The 20,568-nt window shown below is 42.4% G+C and overlaps 1 protein-coding gene across 1 annotated transcript in view; it reads left to right on the forward strand.

Annotated features, from left to right (window-relative positions):
- Pik3cb (phosphatidylinositol-4,5-bisphosphate 3-kinase catalytic subunit beta) overlaps positions 1–20,568 on the forward strand; it is a 95,844-nt gene that overhangs the window by 35,863 nt on the left and 39,413 nt on the right. The window contains exons 4-10 of the mRNA XM_052189232.1: positions 454–460; positions 1,411–1,589; positions 3,983–4,153; positions 5,402–5,479; positions 15,838–16,089; positions 18,282–18,378; positions 19,344–19,474. Coding sequence (XP_052045192.1) covers positions 454–460; positions 1,411–1,589; positions 3,983–4,153; positions 5,402–5,479; positions 15,838–16,089; positions 18,282–18,378; positions 19,344–19,474 — 915 coding nt within the window. The remainder of the gene's footprint in view (positions 1–453; positions 461–1,410; positions 1,590–3,982; positions 4,154–5,401; positions 5,480–15,837; positions 16,090–18,281; positions 18,379–19,343; positions 19,475–20,568) is intronic.

Below are 20,568 nucleotides of genomic sequence, written 5' to 3' on the forward strand. Positions count from 1 at the left end.
CCCCTCCCCTCCCCTCCTCTCCTCCTTCTCCTTCCCTCCTTCCTCCCTACCTTCCCTCCGCTCCCCTCCCCTCCCCTCTCACTCCCCTCCCCTCCTCCCTCCCCTCCCCTCCTCCTTCCCTCCCCTCCCTCTCCCTCCCCTCCTCCTTCCCCTCCACCCTCCCCTCCCCCTCCCTCCCCTCCCCCCTCCCTCCCCCCCCACTCCCTCCCCTCCCTCCTCCTTCCCCTCCCCCTCCCCCATCTCCTCCCCTCCCCTCTCCTCCCCTCCCCGATCTCATGAAATGGCTTTTAACGTTTGGTTCTGTGTCCTGTCCCCATTGCTGGCATTGTAGGTGCCCATCCTAGCCTGGTCTATACAGTACTGGTTTTTGAATCCATGGCATTGCACCTGCCAGTCAGACACTTGGACTGAAACCTCCCTTGTTGTTTTATTTGATGTTTTTTGCTTGTATAGCTCAGAAGTAGGGTGTTACCCAGCAGACACAAAGCCATAGTTTCAAACCTTAGCAGTTCTTTTCCCCTCTCCCGCCCCCACAGTTGGTAAATTGACAGAAATCATTAATTGATAGGTTAATCAGCAATAAGGTATGGATCTTTTCTTACCAGTTACCAAAACATACTTTCTTGTCTATGCAGGGCATCAAAGCCTAGGCCGTGGCATAGTAGTGCACACCTATTATTTGAGAGTCAGAAGCAGGCAAATCTCTGAGTTCGGGACCACCCTGGACTACAGAGTGAATACTGGGGCAGTCAGGGCCACACACAGAAACCCTGTCTCCAAAACTGAAAACAAACAACAATAACAAACCAGGCCATTATGCTAGGCCTGTGGGCTGCCACCGAGCTCCACCCTAGCCCTAGGTTATGGAATTATTAATTGGACACTATCCATTGACCTCTTACCTGAGAGTAAATCTCAGCTGATTAATTTTTGGTGTAGGTTTTTTTGAAACAAAACAAATGATTATGATATTTAAATAATATCTTTGCATAAAGAAACAGTGTCATATATATCACACATTTGTTTTATTTTCATAGAACTAGGCATCTCTTCAAGTAATATATTTTTTTAAATGGCCAGTAAATATTCCTATTAACAAAGATTTCAAACCAAAGGATAAACTTAGTATATAGATCCAAAGTATCCAAGCTGGCCCAGAACTCCTGATCCTCTGGCTTTACTGCCTAAATTCTGGGATTATAGGAGAATGCCACTATACGCAGCAACTTTAGCTAAATATTAATTTTACCTTGGGATCTGTGATATTCATAATGCAATAAATTACCTCTAAATTATCAGAAAACAAATTATAAGTGTGTACATGTTTTGCACATAGAACATCTGAGCATAATTATGTTTTCCCAGCAAATATAAAACATATATCATGTTTTCTGCCTTCCCTCTTTTTAGATGTATTTAGTTTTCAAGTGTCTCCCAATTTGAATCCTATAAAAATAAACGAATTGGCAATCCAGAAGCGCCTCACTATCCGTGGACAGGAAGATGAGGCTAGCCCCTGTGACTATGTGTTACAGGTCAGTGGGAGAGTGGAGTATGTGTTTGGTGATCATCCACTCATTCAGTTCCAGGTATGTATGGTGACTGACCATCACCACAGCAGTGTACATATAGCTGCCTTTACCTTCCAGATCTTTAAGGAAGTGCCTGTAGCTGACTGAACATTTGGAACATACAGAAAGCTTTACAGAATTATATAATAAACATCTATTACTGGACCCTGCTCCTAGGTGATCGTTACTAAAGTTTTGGCAAGTGTTTTTTTTTTCCTTCCCAGTTATGTTTGCTTTGGACAGTGATTGTGCATGTGAATATATATCTCTATGTTTGCATTCTGCTGGTGGTTTATCTCAGTGCTTAACATTGTTTTACTGCAGCATGGGATCCTAACTGTGTCATGTATAGCTGCTTATTTTTCACAAATGTATTTAATAGTTATATTTTGGAGGAAGTAAAAAAAAAAAACAAACCTCAACTTGTTTAAGTAGATACTTGTAAGCATCTCATAGAAAAAGTAAAAGTTTTTTTAAGGGCTAGCAAGGTGACTTTGCAGTAAAGGTGATTGCTGAGCACTGCTGAGGGACTGAGTTGTTCCCAGGAACTCCTGTAAAGGTGTCCTCTGACCTCCACAGCCTACACACACACACACACACACACACACACACACCCTTTTAAAAAGGGTTGGTTGTTGGTTGGTTGGTTTCTGTTCCATTTTGTGGTAGTGTTAGGATTCTTGAGGCCAAGGTTCCACTCGAAAGCCCACAGGGATGGAGCCCTGCTTCAGCCTCCAGCTGCTGAGCTGCACAAGTGAGTTAGCTATGTCCGGAGTGTGGAGGTGCCACACACCAAGTGACATCTGTATGAAAAGAAAGTGTTGGCGCCAGGTGTGGCAGTGTGTTCATGTGCTCCCAGCAGCGGAGGGCAGAGCAAGAGGCCTGGAGTCAGCAGCCAGTCCAGGCTGTTTGTTCCCTTGTTTCAAGTGTCAAAGAAAAAATGGGTTGAGATTCATTTAACAGGTAACAGAAATTTATACTGTATGTTAAGGCTGTGGGCCTAGGACAGGACAGGGCAGCATCTGTGCACAGCTCTGGGGCAGTACGCAGTTGCTCTCTGGCTAAGCAGGAAGAAGAAAGTAAAAGTGTGAGGTGAGCCGTCTGGAAACACTTCTCTTCCTCTCACCTGTTATGTCGCACAAGGCATCCTCCAGCAGGCTAGCACATAACAAGTCAGATCATGCTTTAGCCTACTATAGAAGAAGTTTATTTTCAAGAATCCATGGGACTTATACATATATATTTGTAATCTTAGGCAATAGGAATAGTCACTGTCTGTTTTTTTTTTTTTTTAATTTATCCTTTGTGGAGCCTCCTGGTTTTATGAAAATAAAACAACCATAGGCTGAAAGACCAGAAGGTCTTTTCTGAGTAAACTGGTAACACTCACCTAGAATCTTGTGCTGCAAAAGGTCCCCTCTAGGCATCCTCTGAAGTGAGCCACTTAGACCATTCCTGGTGATTGGCCAGAGTGTGACTTGGGCATCAAACAAATAGATTTGTAGTTGGGTCTTAGAGTTATGTAAATTAACCCTTGTGATTTTCATGGCCACGACCTGGGAAATGGAACTTGGTCTCTTGAAGACTGTTATTAAGAATAACCATGATATATGCATCTCTCTACATTCCTAGGTAAATAGTAATACCTAGGTAATTACTCAGTTAACAGTGGCTATTTTATGCGGGGTTTTGTTGTTGATGGCTTGTTTGATGCCAACAATTGGACCGGGTTTCATTTGCTAGGCAGATGATCTACCTCTATACTCCATCCTTGGCCTATAGTCTTCTGAGGCAGGGCCTCTTGCTCATACTGAGCTAACCTATCGCTTTCTTATGCTGACCTCAAACTTGTGGCCCCCCTGGGTTCAGTTTCCCAACAGTAAACCACAAGGATGAATCACCATGCTGTGCTGTGCTGTGATTTTATAACATTTTCATTGTTTTGTGTGTATCTGTGTGCACCAGAGTGTGCTTATGGAGGTCAGGGAACACCTTTTGGGAGTTGTTTCTCTCCTCCCACCATGTCAGTCAGGGCTGAACACAAGCCATCAGGCTTGGTGAGGAGTGAGTGCCTTGACCTGCTGAGCCATCTCACCTACTCCTGTGTTGTAATAGTTTTAAAATTATTTTTATATTATGTGTATGGTGGTTTGCCCATGTGTACATATGTGCACCGTGCATATGCAGAGCCTGCAGAGGCCAGAAGTGGTTGCAGGATTCCGTGGAGCAGCCAGGGACTGCTGCATCTCCAGCTTTCCTGGGTTGTGATTTCAAATGGTTATATTCTTGATACTAGGTTGAATAACATATACCTACACTGTACCTTTAATATAGTGTTGTTCATATTAATTTTCTTTGTTGATTTGAATGATACCTGAAAATCTCTACCCTTGCCTCTCTTGCCACTGCAGTATATCCGGAATTGTGTAATGAATAGGACCCTGCCCCACTTCATCCTTGTGGAATGTTGTAAGATCAAGAAAATGTATGAACAAGAAATGATTGCCATAGAGGCTGCCATCAGCCGAAACTCATCCAACCTTCCTCTCCCTTTACCACCAAAGAAAACACGGGTTATTTCTGTAAGTTTCCTGTGACAGCCTTTGGTAACCCCAGAGCCATGTGACCGTCAGTGTGTGTGCCCTTTGCTCACTTCTCCTTCTGTGGAAATCAGCATCTTGGCCAAAAGTTCATCGCCATTTACTTGAAAAATAGCTTTCTTCTGCGTATTGTTTGTAGCGCCCCTCACCAGATTCTATCAGATTAGACATTAGACGTTATCGGCTTGAGACACAGGACACGAGGCGTCTGAATGGGCAGTGTATCTCTATGTTGTTTCTTTTCTCAGTCTTGCTTGTCGCTCTGGTCCCTGACGTGAGGCTTAGAAATTCTCAGCAGCACATTTCATTTCTGTCCGCTTAACCTGTCCGGACAGTGTCGGGGTGACTGTCGGGGTAAAGCCTGTTCCGCTGTGGGGACAGGTTGGCATGGAACTTGTTTAGACCCAAGGCGATCATAATCATTCTCCCTCAGCTTCCTGTGTTCTGGAATGACAGACAGGTTCTAACACATCCTCTCTTTGACCTCTGCCTACCTCTCTCCCTCCATTTCTAAACATTAACAGACACAAAACTCTAGTGATAGTAGTGCTTAATTTGATATTTATGATTTTGGGGAGGGTATGGAGCTCAAGATAGGTTTTCTTTGTAGCCCTAGCTATCCCAGAACACACTTTGTTGTAAACCAGACTTTCCTGGAACTTAGAGATCCACCTGCCTCTGGAGTTCTGGGATGAAAGGTGTACACCATCTTTCCTGGAAATATGTATGGTTCTTAATTGTTAGATCAGAGCTCTGTTTTCGCAACTTTGTGCTGTCTGAGAGCTGAGGGCCTTCCATGGCAAGTTAGTGTTACTGTTGTGATACACACCACAACCAAAAGCACCTTGAGCAGGAAAGGGTTTGCTTAGCTTACAGACCCGAGCCAGGTTCACAGGGGAGGCCAAGGCAGGAACTCAAACCATGCAGGTGTCTGAGGCAGGAGCTGGTGCAGGCCATGAAGGAATGCGTGCTCTTCATGTCTTGCTCAGCCTGCTTTCCTGTAGAGGCAGGACCACCAGCCCACACTGGACATGACCCCTCTACATCAGTCTAGAAAAGGCACCACAGGCTTGCCTACAGCCAATTTGTATGACACATTTCCTCAACTGAGGTTCCCTCCTAAGATGCCTGTAGCTTTGATCAGGTTGACATGTGTGTAGCCACCCAGCCGTCATGTCATATTCATGTCTTTCACTAAAAAGCCTCTGTGTTTATTTTGTTCCTTTACAGCACGTCTGGGACAACAACAACCCTTTCCAAATTGTGTTGGTAAAAGGAAATAAGCTTAATACAGAAGAGACCGTGAAAGTGAGTACTTGTTAAGAGCTGAATGGCCCTGAGTGCTTCTTTGTATAATTCATGAACTGTGGTATCATTCGTACTGGCAGCTTGTTGTAAAACTATTGCGTATTCTGTCTTATTTCTTGAGACAGTCTCATATAATGCAGGCTGGCCTTAAACTAACTGTGTAGCTGAAGCTGGCCTTGAACTTGATTTCTGCTTCTGCCGACCAAGTGCTAGATTCCTGTGCATGAACTACTGTGCCTGCCAGATTTTTAATTTTAAAGAATTATTCAGATTATTAGAGATTGATTGGAACGCCTGACATTTTTAAGGTGTATATCACAGAGGAAATTCTGCCTTTAGATCAGGAACCTGGGCAGAAAGAAGCTTACATGTGCTGACTGACTGGAGATAGTAAACGTTTGCTGTGTTTATATGTTAGGAGTAAAGCTTCTGTGTACAGCTTACAGATACTGTCTGAGCAGCTGGTATTAACATGAGGGCTTTTGTCTTATTCTCAGCTCAGTTTTCTTTTTAAACTGCATATTTATGGTTGATTTGCAGTTTGCCTATTTTTTTTTTTTGTTTTAATGGTATGTTTCCTTTTAATTTAAAATTTTATTATTATGTTTTCTTTATTTTTCTTCCTTTCTTTCTCTTTTTTAAAAAAGACAGCTCTACATAATCCTGGCTGTCCTACTAGAATGCTAGAATTTCTTTTTCTTTTCCTCCTCATACCTCTCCTCCCTTTTAAAGACAGGTTCTCAGGCTGGCCTAAAACTTATTCTTGCAAAACAGATAACCTTGGACTCCTAATCTTCTGCCTCCTACCTGTCAAGCACTTGGATTATAGGCACATGCCACCATACCATGCTTTTACTGTTTCTCCAATTTAAAAAGTATGTCACAAGATAAAAGAGATGGCTCAGTGTCAGAGGGCACTTAACTGCTCCTGTAGAGGACCCAGATCCAGCAGTGCCGAGCCAGCACTGCACAGCAGCTAGCAGTCACCTGTAACTCCAGTTCTAGACTACCAATACACTCTGACCTCCGTGGACTCTTGTGTATTCACATAGATGAACATATGTGAGTTCACATGCTTGAATGCGTGCACAACACATAACCACACACATATGCACACAAACAAAAAGTAAAAACTAGTAAGAAGTGTCTCATGACGTTTGCAACACAGTATAAGGATGGAGAAAGAAGATGTTCATCTTCCTGTTTCATCTTCTTGCCATCAAAAGTGAGTCCAACTCAAGCCTCATCACAGATGCAAAAAGCACACAGGACGAGAAGCAAGGATGTTTGGGTGTATTTATTTTTTTCTGTTGAGCGTTACTATTATTAGCATTAGCAATATGATCCCATAGCAATTTGTTTTATCCACTTTTGAGTACATCTTAGACATTCCTGTGGATTAGGAAATAATCAGTAGAGTTCCTTAAGGATTTCATTCTTAAAGGCAGAAACCATACTGGTAGACTGTGGTGTTGTGAGCCCATAATCCCAGTACTTACAGGAGGACCAAGCATTTAAACCACTCTGGAAAGATATGTAGGCAGAGTTTATGTAGTCAGACCCTTTGGGACATAGCGTATATTTTGTATTCTATACATATGTGTGCCTTCACCCAGGAATTTCCTTACAGATACAGATGTACAGAGGGATTGCCTCCTTGCTCCTTGCCTGGAGGCTACCGGGGGACTTCCAAAGCTTTTATCAGTTCTTTATTTTGGTATTGGGTGTTTTTTAATTCTGTTGGGTGTTGGTCCTGGGGCCTTACACATGATAAGCAAGCCCCCCCCCAATCACTGAGCAGTTCTTTATTTCTTTAAAATCTTATTACATTTTATTTCTTGATCATGTGTGTCAATGCAAGCACATGCACCATGGCATGCACGTGAAGGCACAGGATGGCTTGGTCAGACATTGGTTTTCTCCTTCCGCTGTGGTCCCGGAGGTCATGGTGCTTAGCCAGAGACACCACTGTCTGCTGAGCCATCTTTATGGCAGCTTTTGCAGTTCTTTATTATTATTGTTGTTATTTAATAATAATAATAACTCTTTTACTTTCATTCAGTTTCTTCTTTCAGAAGATTAATCAAGCGTTCAGTATGTGTTGTATTTTTCTCTAGCACATTATATATACTTCATTTCTTTGTTAGTGGCAGAATGAGTCCTTAGTATTTTAAGTCCACAGCTTTGTCGTTTTCCATCAGCTGTAGATTCTTTTGTTGTGGAGAGAAGACATGTACTTGATGACATGGTACTAAAGAGAAACAATGACAATATTTCCTGCAGATGCAGATTGCTAGAAAGGTTAGATGCTCTAGTTCTGTGTTAATAAATAGTAAAAAACAAACAAAAAAAGCTACCACTTTGTGCCTTTCCCAGCCTTTTCTTTTCTGATTCTCTTGGCTGACATATGCATTACAAACAGAAGAGACAGGTGTGTGAGTGCCTGCCTGAGGTCTCCTGTAACAACAGCTAAAAGAGGGTCACTGTGCACACCTGCGTGTGACATTGACATATATAGTACATACATGAGAACACACATGTATTTGTCGACTCACTAGGGAGATCTGGCCTGAATGGTTTTGGAGGGATACAGTGCCACCTCAGGGTCTGCAAAGTCACAAGCTGGAGACACCAGGAAGCCAGTGGTTTAGTTCTTGTCTGAGTCAGAAGGCTGAGAACCCCAATATTCATGACTTAGACCGTGTCTTACACTGTAGCACAGGGACCTGCAGAAACCCTCCTGCCTCGGCCTCACCATTAGTTAGAAGCATATATTACCTGGCTGGCGGACTTCCTTTTGTGCAGTGCCTCTCATTTGTATCTGGATAATGTTGGCCCAGATGGGGTAAGAAGGGCTGGGATGGAGTTCAGTAGAACAACTTGACTGGCGTGTACAGGTGTGACAATAAACGGACAGACGGGCTGAGTAGGAATTGCTTAATAGACAAGCAGACAGTGGTCAGATGCATAGAGTGGAGACTTCTTCCTATTTTCTTTAATTTTGCTGTTTTGTTTGCTTGTTTTTGTTTTTTAAGATAGGGTTTCTCTGTTAAGCTCTGGGTGTCCTAGAACTCCATCTCTAGACCTAGTTGGCTTCAAACTCAGATCCTCCTCTTGCCTTTGCCTCTCGAGTGTTGGGATTAAAGCATACGCCACCATAGCCTGGTCTTTACATTTTTTAAAAAAACTTGTATGTATGTATATCACATGTGTTCTAGTTCTCCAAGAGTGCAGGGGTGTTGAACCCCTTGGAGCTGAAGTTCCAGGCATTGTGAGCCACCCCGCCTGGGTGCTGGTGATGAAATTCAAGTCCTTTGGAACTGCAGCAGGTACTCTTATCCCAGACTCATCTGTCCACCCCTCCTGCCTTGGTTTCTCAATAAAGTACCGTGTGGTAATTTTTCTTGCTTAAATGTTTGAGAGAATTTACTTCAAACTATCTCATCCTTGATTTTTCTTTGTGGACAGGGTGGTGGTAACACATGCCTTTAATCCCAGCACTGGGAAGGCAAAGGCAGGCGAATCTTTATGGATTGAGACCAGTGTGGTCTACAGATTGAGTTTTTCAGATAGCCAGGACAGCACAGAGAAAGCTTTGTTGTCTTTAAAAAAATAAATAAATAAAAGGAAGGAAAGAAAGAAAAAGAAGAAAAGAAAAAGTTAAAGTCTTGGTTTGGTGTTGCATTTCCTTAATCCCAGCACTTGGTAGGCAGAGGCGGGTGGACCTGTATGAGTTGGAGGCCAGCCTGGTCGGCTGTGTACACAACCAAGCATTTCATTACTAATAGAATGTCTGAGGTACAGTTCAGAAGCACTTGGCATAGAAAAAAACCAAGAAAATTCCAAGTTGTATGGACAACGACAGTCATCAAATGGAATGCTGAGGTGATGCAGGTATCACGGAGACAGAATATGTAAAGGAAGAAAGTCTCAACTGAGAAACCAAAGCTAAAACTGTACAATGACACATTCTTGTGATCCCATTACTTAGGAGATGAAGCAGGATGCTATCCAGGCCAGTCTGGGCTATAGCCTGACATCTCTCTAAAACAAACAAAAACCGGAATCAAAAAGCTAAGAGGTATGGTGGCTCTCGTCTATAATCATAGCTCTTGTAGAGGCAGGAAAAAGAAGTGTTAAAGGTCTTCTAGTGTTGAATTCTAGACTATCTGGGGATGTTGGAAACTCTGTTTCAAAACACCAAAACAAGCTAAAAGTCTCAAACCTACAGAGTACAGTATATTAAAATTTATAATTTAACTAAATCAATTTGATTATAGAATGGCATAAGGAAATGTTAGTGAGTGTAAAGATTATCTACTACACTTTGCTAATTTTGAACAGACAGAGTGGTGGGCTTCATAGACTGTGAGGCGATTCCAGAAAGTCCAACAGAATTGTAGCCTGGGTCTCAGAAAGAGAAGGAAAATGGTACAATTCAGAAACACCAGATTACCTAAAGAAGTAATCACAGGAAACCTTTCACGTTGGCAAAGTATTTCAGCGTACAGATTCAAGAAGCTGGCTGCAGTACCCAAACCTGACACAGGCATATTCTGCATTACATGTAAGCATTCATCACAATACCTTCTAGTCTTGTGATGTGGGGTTCAGCGCTCCTAATAAATTAAAATATATGTAAGTAGAAACATTTTGAAGTTCTATCCTTTTGTCTTCCTCCTTTATTGTCTGGGACACTAAATACTTTGTGTGGTGAGTTTGTACATTTGACATAGCCATCAACAGCACCAGCGCATGCCTGGGTAGTTTTCCTCTCTTAAGTCAGAACAAAGCTGCCCCTTGACAGATTGTGATGTAACAAATTAACATTTGGTCTCTGGCACAGAGCTTACAAGGCCCATGTCATTTCCTGAATGATAGGAGAATCCTAATTATGGTGAGCAAGTTGGGCATTGTGAGGATAGGAGATCATGTAGCACCGACTGGCCTTGAACTCTCTCTCCTGCTGCCACATCTCAAAGTGCTGGGATCAGGAGAGCACTCTATCTGGCTGGAGCATCGTTTAGTATAAAAATTGACCCAGTTCCTAGTTCTGAGAGAGAACTTCCAAAACCCTTGGTGTCTGTGTAGTCGTTGAAGAGTTTCATCTTATTCTGTTGATTTTGTTTTTAAATTAATGAGTTCGCCGGTAGCTAAAAAGCTCCTAACCCTACATAACTCCAGGGAAAGCGTTGGTCATCAGAGATACCACTAATGTGGTGTGAATAGTGGGCTAAATCCTGGCCTCACTTGATGACCACAAGCTTAGGCAAGAGACTAGAAACCAGCATAATGACCAGTGGCTGGTGATTGATTATTCATGCCTACTTTGGTCTCTTAATCAAAGCTGCTCTTTTGGACGACCCAGCTTTGGTTCCCAGGCCCCACATGGCAGCTCATATACCATCTGTTAACTGCATTCTAGAGGGTCCAGTGTCCTCTTACAGTCCTATATAACTGTAATTCCAGGGCATCTGGGGCCCTCTTTTGGCCTCTGCAAACACCAGACATTCATACAGGGTGCTAACATATATACAAGGGAAAACATTCATGTACAGAAATTTAAACAGCAAAACTGTAGTGGCTGGAGAGATGACTCAGTGGTTAAGAGAACTGCCTGCTGTTCCAGAGGTCCAGGGTTTAATTTTCAGCACCTAGATGGCAGCTAATAACCACTTGTGACTCTAATTTCAGGGTGTATACAGACATATATGCAGTCAGAACATCTATACATATAAAATTTAATGTAATTTAAAAACAAGAACAAAAATTCTTAAATAGTAGTTCACATGGGTTGGTTCCTGCATCATCGGGCTGTTCATCCACATCCTTTTTAGTAGCTACTAGATAAACTGGTGGTCTTAATTCCATAACTCGTGAATCCTTACACTGAATTACTGGATTTGGAGGCAGGGTTGTGGAACCCCTCAGTTCATTTCTAATCAGAAGAATTGAGGCCCAGAACCTGAACCCTGCAACTGAAGTGGGGAGAAGGCTTGTGACCTAAAGCTGTGGTCAGTGTTCATGCTGGACTGGCTGTAGGATGTCCATTCAGGCGGGTGCAGGGGGAATCCCACGTATTTGGTGCCTGAATGGTAAAGGAGACCGGTCCTCCTGTAGATAAGTGATATGCAATACAGCGTGATGTACTTCACTGATCTCTTTGTGTCTAATAATACCTAAAGGCAGAAAGTAGTGGATTTTGGCCAGAGTGTGGAACAAGAAGGAAATTAAGGTGTTGATGTTGTAAAAAAGGTTCAAATCTTGCCCAACACAACATTTTCAACTGGTGAGTATAGGAATGCAGTGTGTTGGCCTGACACCTCCCTGTTGCAGCACAGTGGCTAGTCCTTTGCATGACAAAGCCTATTTCTCTTGCTTTCTAATGTTTGAGGGATTGTAAGAAAGTACCTCAGAACTTAACTGCAGTGAGATAATAAAACATGACTGCAGGGTGCATGATGACACTTGAAAATTCTTAAGTTTTGAATATACTGAAAGAGACTCAAACATTTGGAACAGGGACAGTATTTTTTTCTTGTTTTTGTTTTTTGTTTTTAAACAAAAAACAGTTTTATGTGCTATCTTCTTCCAAAAAGAAAACCTTCGCCAGGCAGTGGTGGTGTATGCCTTTAATCCCAGCACTTGGGAGGCAGAGGCAGGCGGATTTCTGAGTTCAAGGCCAGCCTGGTCTATAGAGTGAGTTCCAGGACAGCCAGGACTACACAGAGAAACCCTGTCTCAGGGGGGGAAAAAAGAAAAAAGAAAACCTTCATTACAGTTACAGGATTCTTTTTTGTTTGTTTATGTTTATTGAGACAGGGTTTCTCTGAATAGTAGTTATAGGATTCTAAACTTGGAAAATAAAGTTTTCATCACTTTGTTATGTAAACCATTTAAAATATCTACTTTAACAGTTTTCAACTTTAATTATTTTAGTGAGTTACCAGAATTCTCATGCAGAAGTGACTTCCACTTAAATAATTCATAATAACTATTAAATAATGCTGTTTTTATTCTGTCCAGCAAATTTCTTTCGTTGGTAACCAAGCCCAAGTTAGACTAGTTACTTGTGATTCTTTCTCAGATCACACTGGTCTCTGGGTATTCACAGCTAGCAAAGGGCTTTTCTAGCCAATGCACTTGAGTCTTTGGGGCTTTATAAGCTGCATCATCCCTAATACCCACAATGCCACTCTACCCCCTGTGTCTAAGGCTCGGCAGATGTTTGTTGGTTTGGTTACCTAGAATTTTCCCTGCAGACCAGGCTGAATTCACAGAGATCCTCCTGCATCTCCCTCCTGAGTGTTGAGATGACAGGTGTTCTCACTTGTTTGGTTTTTAAACTGTTATTAATATGTATTCAGTACATATGTCTGTACATGTATGGATGGGTATGTGTGTGTGTCCGTGAACAAGTGTAGGCCAGAAGTCAAGCATGTTTCTCAGGAAAAAATTATATCTAAAAATATCCTTCCTTCCTTCCTTCCTTCCTTCCTTCCTTCTTTCCTTCCTTCCTTCCTTCCTTCCTTCCTTCCTTCCTTCCTTCCTTCCTTCCTTCCTTCCTTCCTTCCTTCCTTCCTTCTTTCCTTCTTTCCTTCCTTCCTTCTTTCCTTCTTTCCTTCTTTCCTTCCTTCTTTCCTTCTTTCCTTCTTTCTTTCCTTCTTTCCTTCTTTCCTTCCTTCCTTCTTTCTTTCCTTCTTTCCTTCTTTCCTTCTTTCCTTCCTTCCTTCCTTCCTTCTTTCCTTCCTTCCTTCCTTCCTTCCTTCCTTCCTTCCTTCCTTCCTTCCATTGTGTGTTTGCACATATGTTTTTGGATACCAGATGACAACTTGTGGGGATTGTTTCTCCTTCCACTGTGTGGTCTTAGGGGTGAGGAATGGTAGCGAAGCACCTTTACCTGCCCAGCCGTTAATCACACTTGTCCTAAATAAGGTTTTCAGTTTAAAAAGTCTTTAACCATTTTATTCTTCCTAGAATATTAATTTAGAAATATTTAAAAGATAGCAAAAGTACAATCAGAGGTCATTTAGGGGCTGACAGTCACTAATATTCCTGGCATCCAACTATAAATTACTTTTATTCATGTTCTTTCCAGAAGATGGACCCAGTGCAAATGTGCTTTTAATTGTAATTGAGTTATTCCATTCTTCATTTAAGATCCTGCTGTAGATATATTTTACTTGATTTTTGATGTCTTGAAAGTGAAAGACAGGTGTCTAAGCGGATGCTGATGCTATTCTTTGTGTGGTAGAAAACATCAGTGGTTATGGAAGGAAGGCTGGTGAGTTTGGCGTGGAAGAGACCAGCCTGCCAATAAGCTTGTGATGGTTAGTTTCTCATGGAAAGGAACTGAGGATCCATGGCAGAGTGCCCAGGGAATTGGGAGCAAGGCGGACCAGCATTTGGATGCTCAGCCTGGAATATGTGACAACCTACTGTAACAAATACTATTACTATAAATGTATTCAGTAAACTAATACTTTATTCTAGCTAGTTCCCCAGTAATGACACAGAGACACTCAAGATTGATTGATTGATTGATTGATTTTTAAAGATTTATTTATTTGTTTATTATATGTAAGTACAGTGTAGCTGTCTTCAGACACTCCAGAAGAGGGAGTCAGATCTTTTTAGGGATGGTTGTGAGCCACCATGTGGCTGCTGGGATTTGCACTCAGGATCTTTGGAAGAGCAGTCAGTGCTCTTAACCGCTGAGCCGTCTCTCCAGCCTGGAGACCAGGATTTATTTAATCAGGCTTCACTGCACAGCACCTGGGCAGTCATTGATTTATTTTAATCCTCTGGGCTAATTGGGCTACCTCCTTGCCAAAATCCTTCAGGTGTATTTTCCCATGATGCCTCCTCTCTCCCTCCTTGGGCTGAATCTGCCTTTCTTCTCTCTTCCCTGGCTGGTAGAAGTTCCACTCTATTATCTCTTCTGCCCAGCCATTGGCTGCTTTTTTTTTTTTTCTTTTACTGTATTTTTATTGACAAGGCAGAGAATAAATGGTAAGTGCTGCTTACACAAACTTGAGACAGGAGGTTCCTGGCATACACATTACAGTGCTGCCCTGAGTGAGACGGGATATGAGGGCAGAGAAGTCAACATTTGAGTAACACGAGGATAATCTTTACACTGTAAACACTATACCTTCCATCTATGTCAAAAATAATCAAACCCCATATATGATAATTTGATGATAAATATGTGCCATATTATATAGACAGGGCATGGATGAGATGATACAAGGACATTTGTCTTCAAGTGTGCCATTGCTGTGCACAGTGCTTCCTGCTTGACCCCTGTGTGCCGGGTGTTGTGTCCACTGGGCGGTCTTACTGCAGTGAGCGGCTCTGCTGGCAGCTGCTGCTCCTCCGTCCTACAGAGCTCCTTTTTCTACTTTTGCTTCTCTCTATTTTTTGTTTTGTCCTTTTTCTGTATACCAGGCTGACCTCCAACTCAGAGATCTACCTGGCCCCACCATCTGAGTGCAGGGAGATTTTATTAAAGATTCAAGTTTCAGCGTGAGGGTTGGGAAAAAGACAGACGTGCTCAGATACTGAGTACAGGCTCCTCAGAGGAGAGCCCATCTCTCTTCTGGGGTGGATCCAGTTCACCAAGAGAACTCATCTTTAAACGTACAGTGGACAGTGAAAGAGGAAGAGGAAGACACCCAATGTAGGCCTCTTCCTCTAGTTGCACACACATGTGAGTGTGCACACAAGCACAAACACATCTGTTTTCAAGGGACTGGCAAGTAGTTCCTGTATGCCGTATAAGGGTGCTACTAAAGATCCAGGAGCAAAGGGTGATCAGAGATGCTCACTTTAATTTATATGCAGTGTTGGGAATCAAACTGGAGGCTTTGTGCGTGCCAGGCAAGTAGTCTGCGACCTAAGCTACATCCTGGCACTAGTGAATCTTACTAGACATTTTATGTTTGCTCTGCATCGTCCTGGATGTGAAAGACTGAGCAATGCTTGGTATGATTATCCATACAGCTGCCTGATAACGTGACGACATTCCTAAGTTACTGTTTCCTGTGTCTTCTGAGATAGAGTCTCGCATTGTCTACCCTGGTATCAAACTTGCTGTGTAGCTGAGGCTGGCCTTGAAACCCTGTTCTTTAGTGCCATTCCTCTATAGAGACCACTGGTGTTTTGACCAGTGTTGGCTGTTGTAGCAACTCCACTGACTAAGGGAAAGCCCGACCACCTCATCATTGTGTAGTGAGCGCCTGCCGGCAGCTGGAGGCGACCGTCCACTGCTGTTGCGAGGCGCTCCTGTGTTCTCACGGACGTGAGCGGGACCCCTCAGGTGTGCAGTGCTCAGGACTGTTTTCTCTCCGTCACAGGTCCATGTCAGAGCTGGACTTTTTCACGGAACCGAGCTCCTGTGTAAAACCGTTGTAAGCTCAGAGATATCTGGAAAGAACGACCATATTTGGAATGAACAACTGGAATTTGATATTAATATTTGTGACTTACCAAGAATGGCTCGATTATGTTTTGCTGTTTACGCAGTTTTGGATAAAGTGAAAACGAAGAAATCAACAAAAACTATTAATCCCTCTAAATATCAGACCATCAGGAAAGCTGGAAAAGTGGTAATGAAATAATAACCAGAAAATTATTTATATCATGGGACATTTTAAGGCTCTAGAATAGTTGAATAACAGAAGTTAAATCATTTCATGTGATTTGAACCCTAAGAACTAATTTCAGAAAGATAATATGTTCCATGTTCATGTCTTTGTTATGTTCTTTTCTCAAATCTGTTTGAAGAGATTTCATAATACAGATGCATGAAACCTTAGTGAGGCCCAGAACTCACCCTGTAGCTCAGGCTGGCCTCAAACTCGCTGTGACACCCCTGCCTCAGCCTCTGCATGATGGACTAGCAGGTATGAAGCACTGGGCACGGAAAGTGAAGACATCTCTAAAATACCAGGCCGTAGTCCTCAACTGAAGTTCTAGGTACTATATAGATTGAAAAATCAAGATTTTTGGTTTTTAGATTTTAGGAAACTCATAGATTGTACCTCACTCAGCGCACCTGATACGACTTTCAGGCATAAAAGCATGACTGACATCAGTATTTAATGTGAAAAATCAGGCCTTCTTGTTAGGGTTAAATAATCTCTGCTCCTTTTTGTTGTCACCTTAGTGTAAACAGACTTTTAACTTTCAGGTTCCTTGGATTTTGAAGTTCGAGCTAAGGATGTTGTCTGTCTGTCGTATGGCCATCTTTCATGATTCTCTCTCTCTCTCTCTCTCTCTCTCTCTCTCTCTCTCTCTCTCTCTCTCACACACACACACACACACACACACACACACAGTACATGTGTTTCTTAAGTTAAAGACAGGGTTTTTCTGTGTAGTTCAGGCTGCCCCGAGAGTCACTGGAGCTCAGTCCCCTTGCCTCTCTACTGAGGACAAGTGTATGCCCCCAGAGCTGTCTTAGACCCAGCAGTGGTTTTATTCCACTTGTTTTTCCAGTGCTGTGGATTGCCAGGGCCTCCTGGGGGCTCTGGGGTTCCACTGACCCACAGTCCTAGCCTTCCATTTCCTTACTCCCCCTCCTCATGCTCACTCGAGTGCTCTCTCCCTCGCCTACCCTAACCCTTCTTCATTCCCTCTACCTCACCGGATAGGGTCTCTTCTAGCCCAGGCTAGCCCACCAATTATAATTCTTACTAATCTTCCTGCCTTGTCATCCTTGCTTGCATAGTGAGTTTGAGACTAGCAAACAACATCTTAAGTGTTGTTTGGTCTACAGCAACACTTAAGATGGGAAGGAAGATCTGGGAACATAAGCACTGGCTCTTCTTATTATGATATATCCTTTTAAAAATAAATTGTAATATCTCAAACATCATAGAAGGGATGGTTCCTTTGTAGGTTTTCTTATCTTGATAATAAAATTCTCAGAGGTTTTAAAAAATGTATATGTATGTATATATGTATATATGTAAGTACACACACAGTCATTCATTCATTCATTCATTTATATACATATTTGAAAAGGCTGTGATCCAGGCTAGCTTTAAGCAGCCAAGGATAACCTTGAACTCTGAATTCTCCTGATTTCATTTCCTAAGGTCTGGCATTACAAGTATGAACCACCCCACCAGGTTTATTCAGTGTTAAGGATCCAACTGAGGGTATCCTACTTGCTAGACAAGTACTCTAAAGCCTTCAAAAAAAAAATGTTGGCAGGCTGTTTGAGCGCCTTCATCAGAACCTACTGCACAATGCCAGTTTGGTGTTTTTTAGACAGGGTGTCTCACTGTGTAGCTTGCTGTGCTATAATTAAAGACCACTGTGCCCCACTTTTTAAAAAACAAACAAACATCTCATTCTGTAGAGCAGGCTGCTCTTTATAGCCTGCTGTGTAGCCCAGGTTGGCCTCAGATCACAGCAGTTTTGCCTCCTTGGCTTCCTGAGCCATGCAGGAATGAGCTACTGCGCATGAGCAGTGCCCTCTCTTAGCAGCGTAAGTAGTTCCTGCAGTAGCCAGAGGCGTTGCCTCCTCCCACGGGGTCTCCTGTGCACCACCTTGTATTGATCATTTAAAATGCCTACTGTTTTAGTGTGGTATATTAATTGGCCTGTAGAATTGTTCTTAAAAGTTATAAAGATACTGAAATGGCTACTATATTGTTTTCAATTTGCATGACTTTTTAGAAATTACCTAGAACATCAGAAATTTCTAGTACTTACACTGAAACAGGGAGCATGGGTTCTGAGATTCCTTGAAGTCCATTCTGGCTTATTTATGCAATGCCGTTTTCAACAGCATTATCCTGTGGCGTGGGTAAATACCATGGTTTTTGACTTCAAAGGACAGCTGAGGTCTGGAGACGTAATATTACATGGCTGGTCTTCATTTCCTGGTAAGATTTATTATTATTATTATTATTATTATTTCCAATACAGGGTTTCCCTGTGTAGCTCTGGCTGTCCTAGAACCCTGTAGAACAGGCTGGCTTCCAACTCAAGAGATCCGCCTGCTGGGATTAAAGGTGTGCACCACCAGCACTGGCTAAGACTTGTAGTCTAACTGCAGTGCTCAGTCCTGGTGATCAGCTAGTGTCTTACTGGTGCATCAGTTAGTGTTTCTTTGACTGTTGTCATATTTCACTAAAAAACAAAAAACTGTCTTGACTGTTCTTTTTTTGTTGTTTTGTTTTGCTTTTTTAGAGACAAGGTCTCTCTATGCAGCTGACTTGAAACTCACTATTTTGGTCAGGCTGGCCTTGAATTCACAGAGATTCTCCTGCTGTGTCTAAAACCTTGGGATTAAAAGCCTGTGCCACCATGCCTACCTGTTAATTTATACTCAAATTGACTTACACAGAGTGTTTTGCTATAGCATGAAATTCTTGTGTGTATGTACATATGTATATTATATATAATACATATTATATAGTACATATTATATTATATAAATTATATGTCATATTAACATAATATATATATGATTTTATGAGAGTATTCCTATTTTAAACGTTTTATTTTTGTAGGTGTTAAAGGAAATCTCCTAAGCCAGAGTGTTTTCTTATAGCAAGCTTTATTGCTTATAGTTGTCCTGACTGGTGAATGAGCGCTCTACAGAGACAGAAAACAGTAAAAGCGTTTGTTTTCCAGTTAGATTTAGCTTGATGATCAAGAGAAGTGAAGTTCTCCTCATGTGCCTACAGGCTTACTGACACAGCTCGCCAAGCCTGCTTAGATGACACAGCTGTTGGGACATTTTCATGAAAGACAGCTAATTCCAGACTTTTGTTTTTTACTGTTCAGTCCCAAAATCATTTTCTTAATTTTCTAAGTAAAAATTCCGATTCTTTGCATGTTTTAGATGAGCTGGAAGAAATGCTGAATCCCATGGGTACTGTGCAGACGAACCCATACGCCGAGAACGCAACTGCCTTGCACATTAAGTTTCCGGAGAATAAGAAGCAGCCTTATTATTACCCCCCCTTTGATAAGGTAAACCAGAGGGCCACGATGCGCAGAGGACTCCGTTATTCCTAGGTGTGAATGTTCATCCGAACCCAGTGTGTCTGGTTCTCTCAAAACTGTTGCTGACAGTGAGATGCAGTGGAAGGCCGCATGCTTCACTGACCAAGGGAAACATGGCCTCTGGCGTTCAGGAGCCGTGTTTGTAAAGAGATATTTAGTCGTTTGAGTTCTTTTCAGAGGTAAAGAGTCTCTCAGGTGTATTCGCACATAACTATGTGCAGTGAGATGTATAAAATGCCGCCATGTCTATTCAGAGATATGGACACAGTGAAAGAGGAGACGACTCCTTGCCGAGTATGGTTGTTGTCAGGACTCTGAGGGCAGTGGCTGCTGAGACAGTGTCCCACTCTAGCCAGCAGGACTTAAAATCACTGTGTATGCATGTTTCTGAAATGAGATTGTTTGGTGGTGGCTGAAATGATTATTTTATATGCTAAGAAAGCTGAGACGTCATAGTCTCCCTTCCCTTCACGGCTAGATGTGTTGAGCCCAGGTCTTCAAGGTGCATCTTTAACCACTGAGCAGCACTCCCAGCCCTTTCCTTTCCTTTCCTTTCCTTTTTTTTTTTTTTTTTTTTGATTTGGTTTTTTTTTTGAGACAGGGTGTCTCTGTATAGCCTTGGCTGTCCTGGAACTCACTCTGTAGACCAGGCTGGCCTCGAACTCAGAAATCCACCTACCTCTGCTTCTCAGAGTGCTGGGATTACAGGCATGCGCCACCACCACCTGGCTCCCTAGCCCTTTCCTAATGGTCTTATGTATTTTGTCTGTAACTTTATGTGTATGAGTATTTTGCTATGAGTTTAAATGTGCCTTGTGTACAAGGAGGTCCGTGGATGGCACCAGTCCCAGAGCCTGGCCTTGCAGACCGGTAGGAGCTACCATGTAGGTGCTGGTTACTGAGCCTGGGTCCTTGGGAAGGGCAAGTGCTCCTAACCACTGAGTCACCAATCTTTCCAGCCTCTAAAATGTTTTGATTTTCAGGTGTGACGTTCCTTCCTCTCCTAGGTATGATTGGTATTGATTTTAATACAGAAATCATTACACAGACATGCACAAGAG

The sequence above is a fragment of the Apodemus sylvaticus genome, chromosome 7 (assembly GCF_947179515.1).
Source record: "Apodemus sylvaticus chromosome 7, mApoSyl1.1, whole genome shotgun sequence".
In the NCBI taxonomy this organism is placed as follows: Eukaryota; Metazoa; Chordata; class Mammalia; order Rodentia; family Muridae; genus Apodemus; species Apodemus sylvaticus.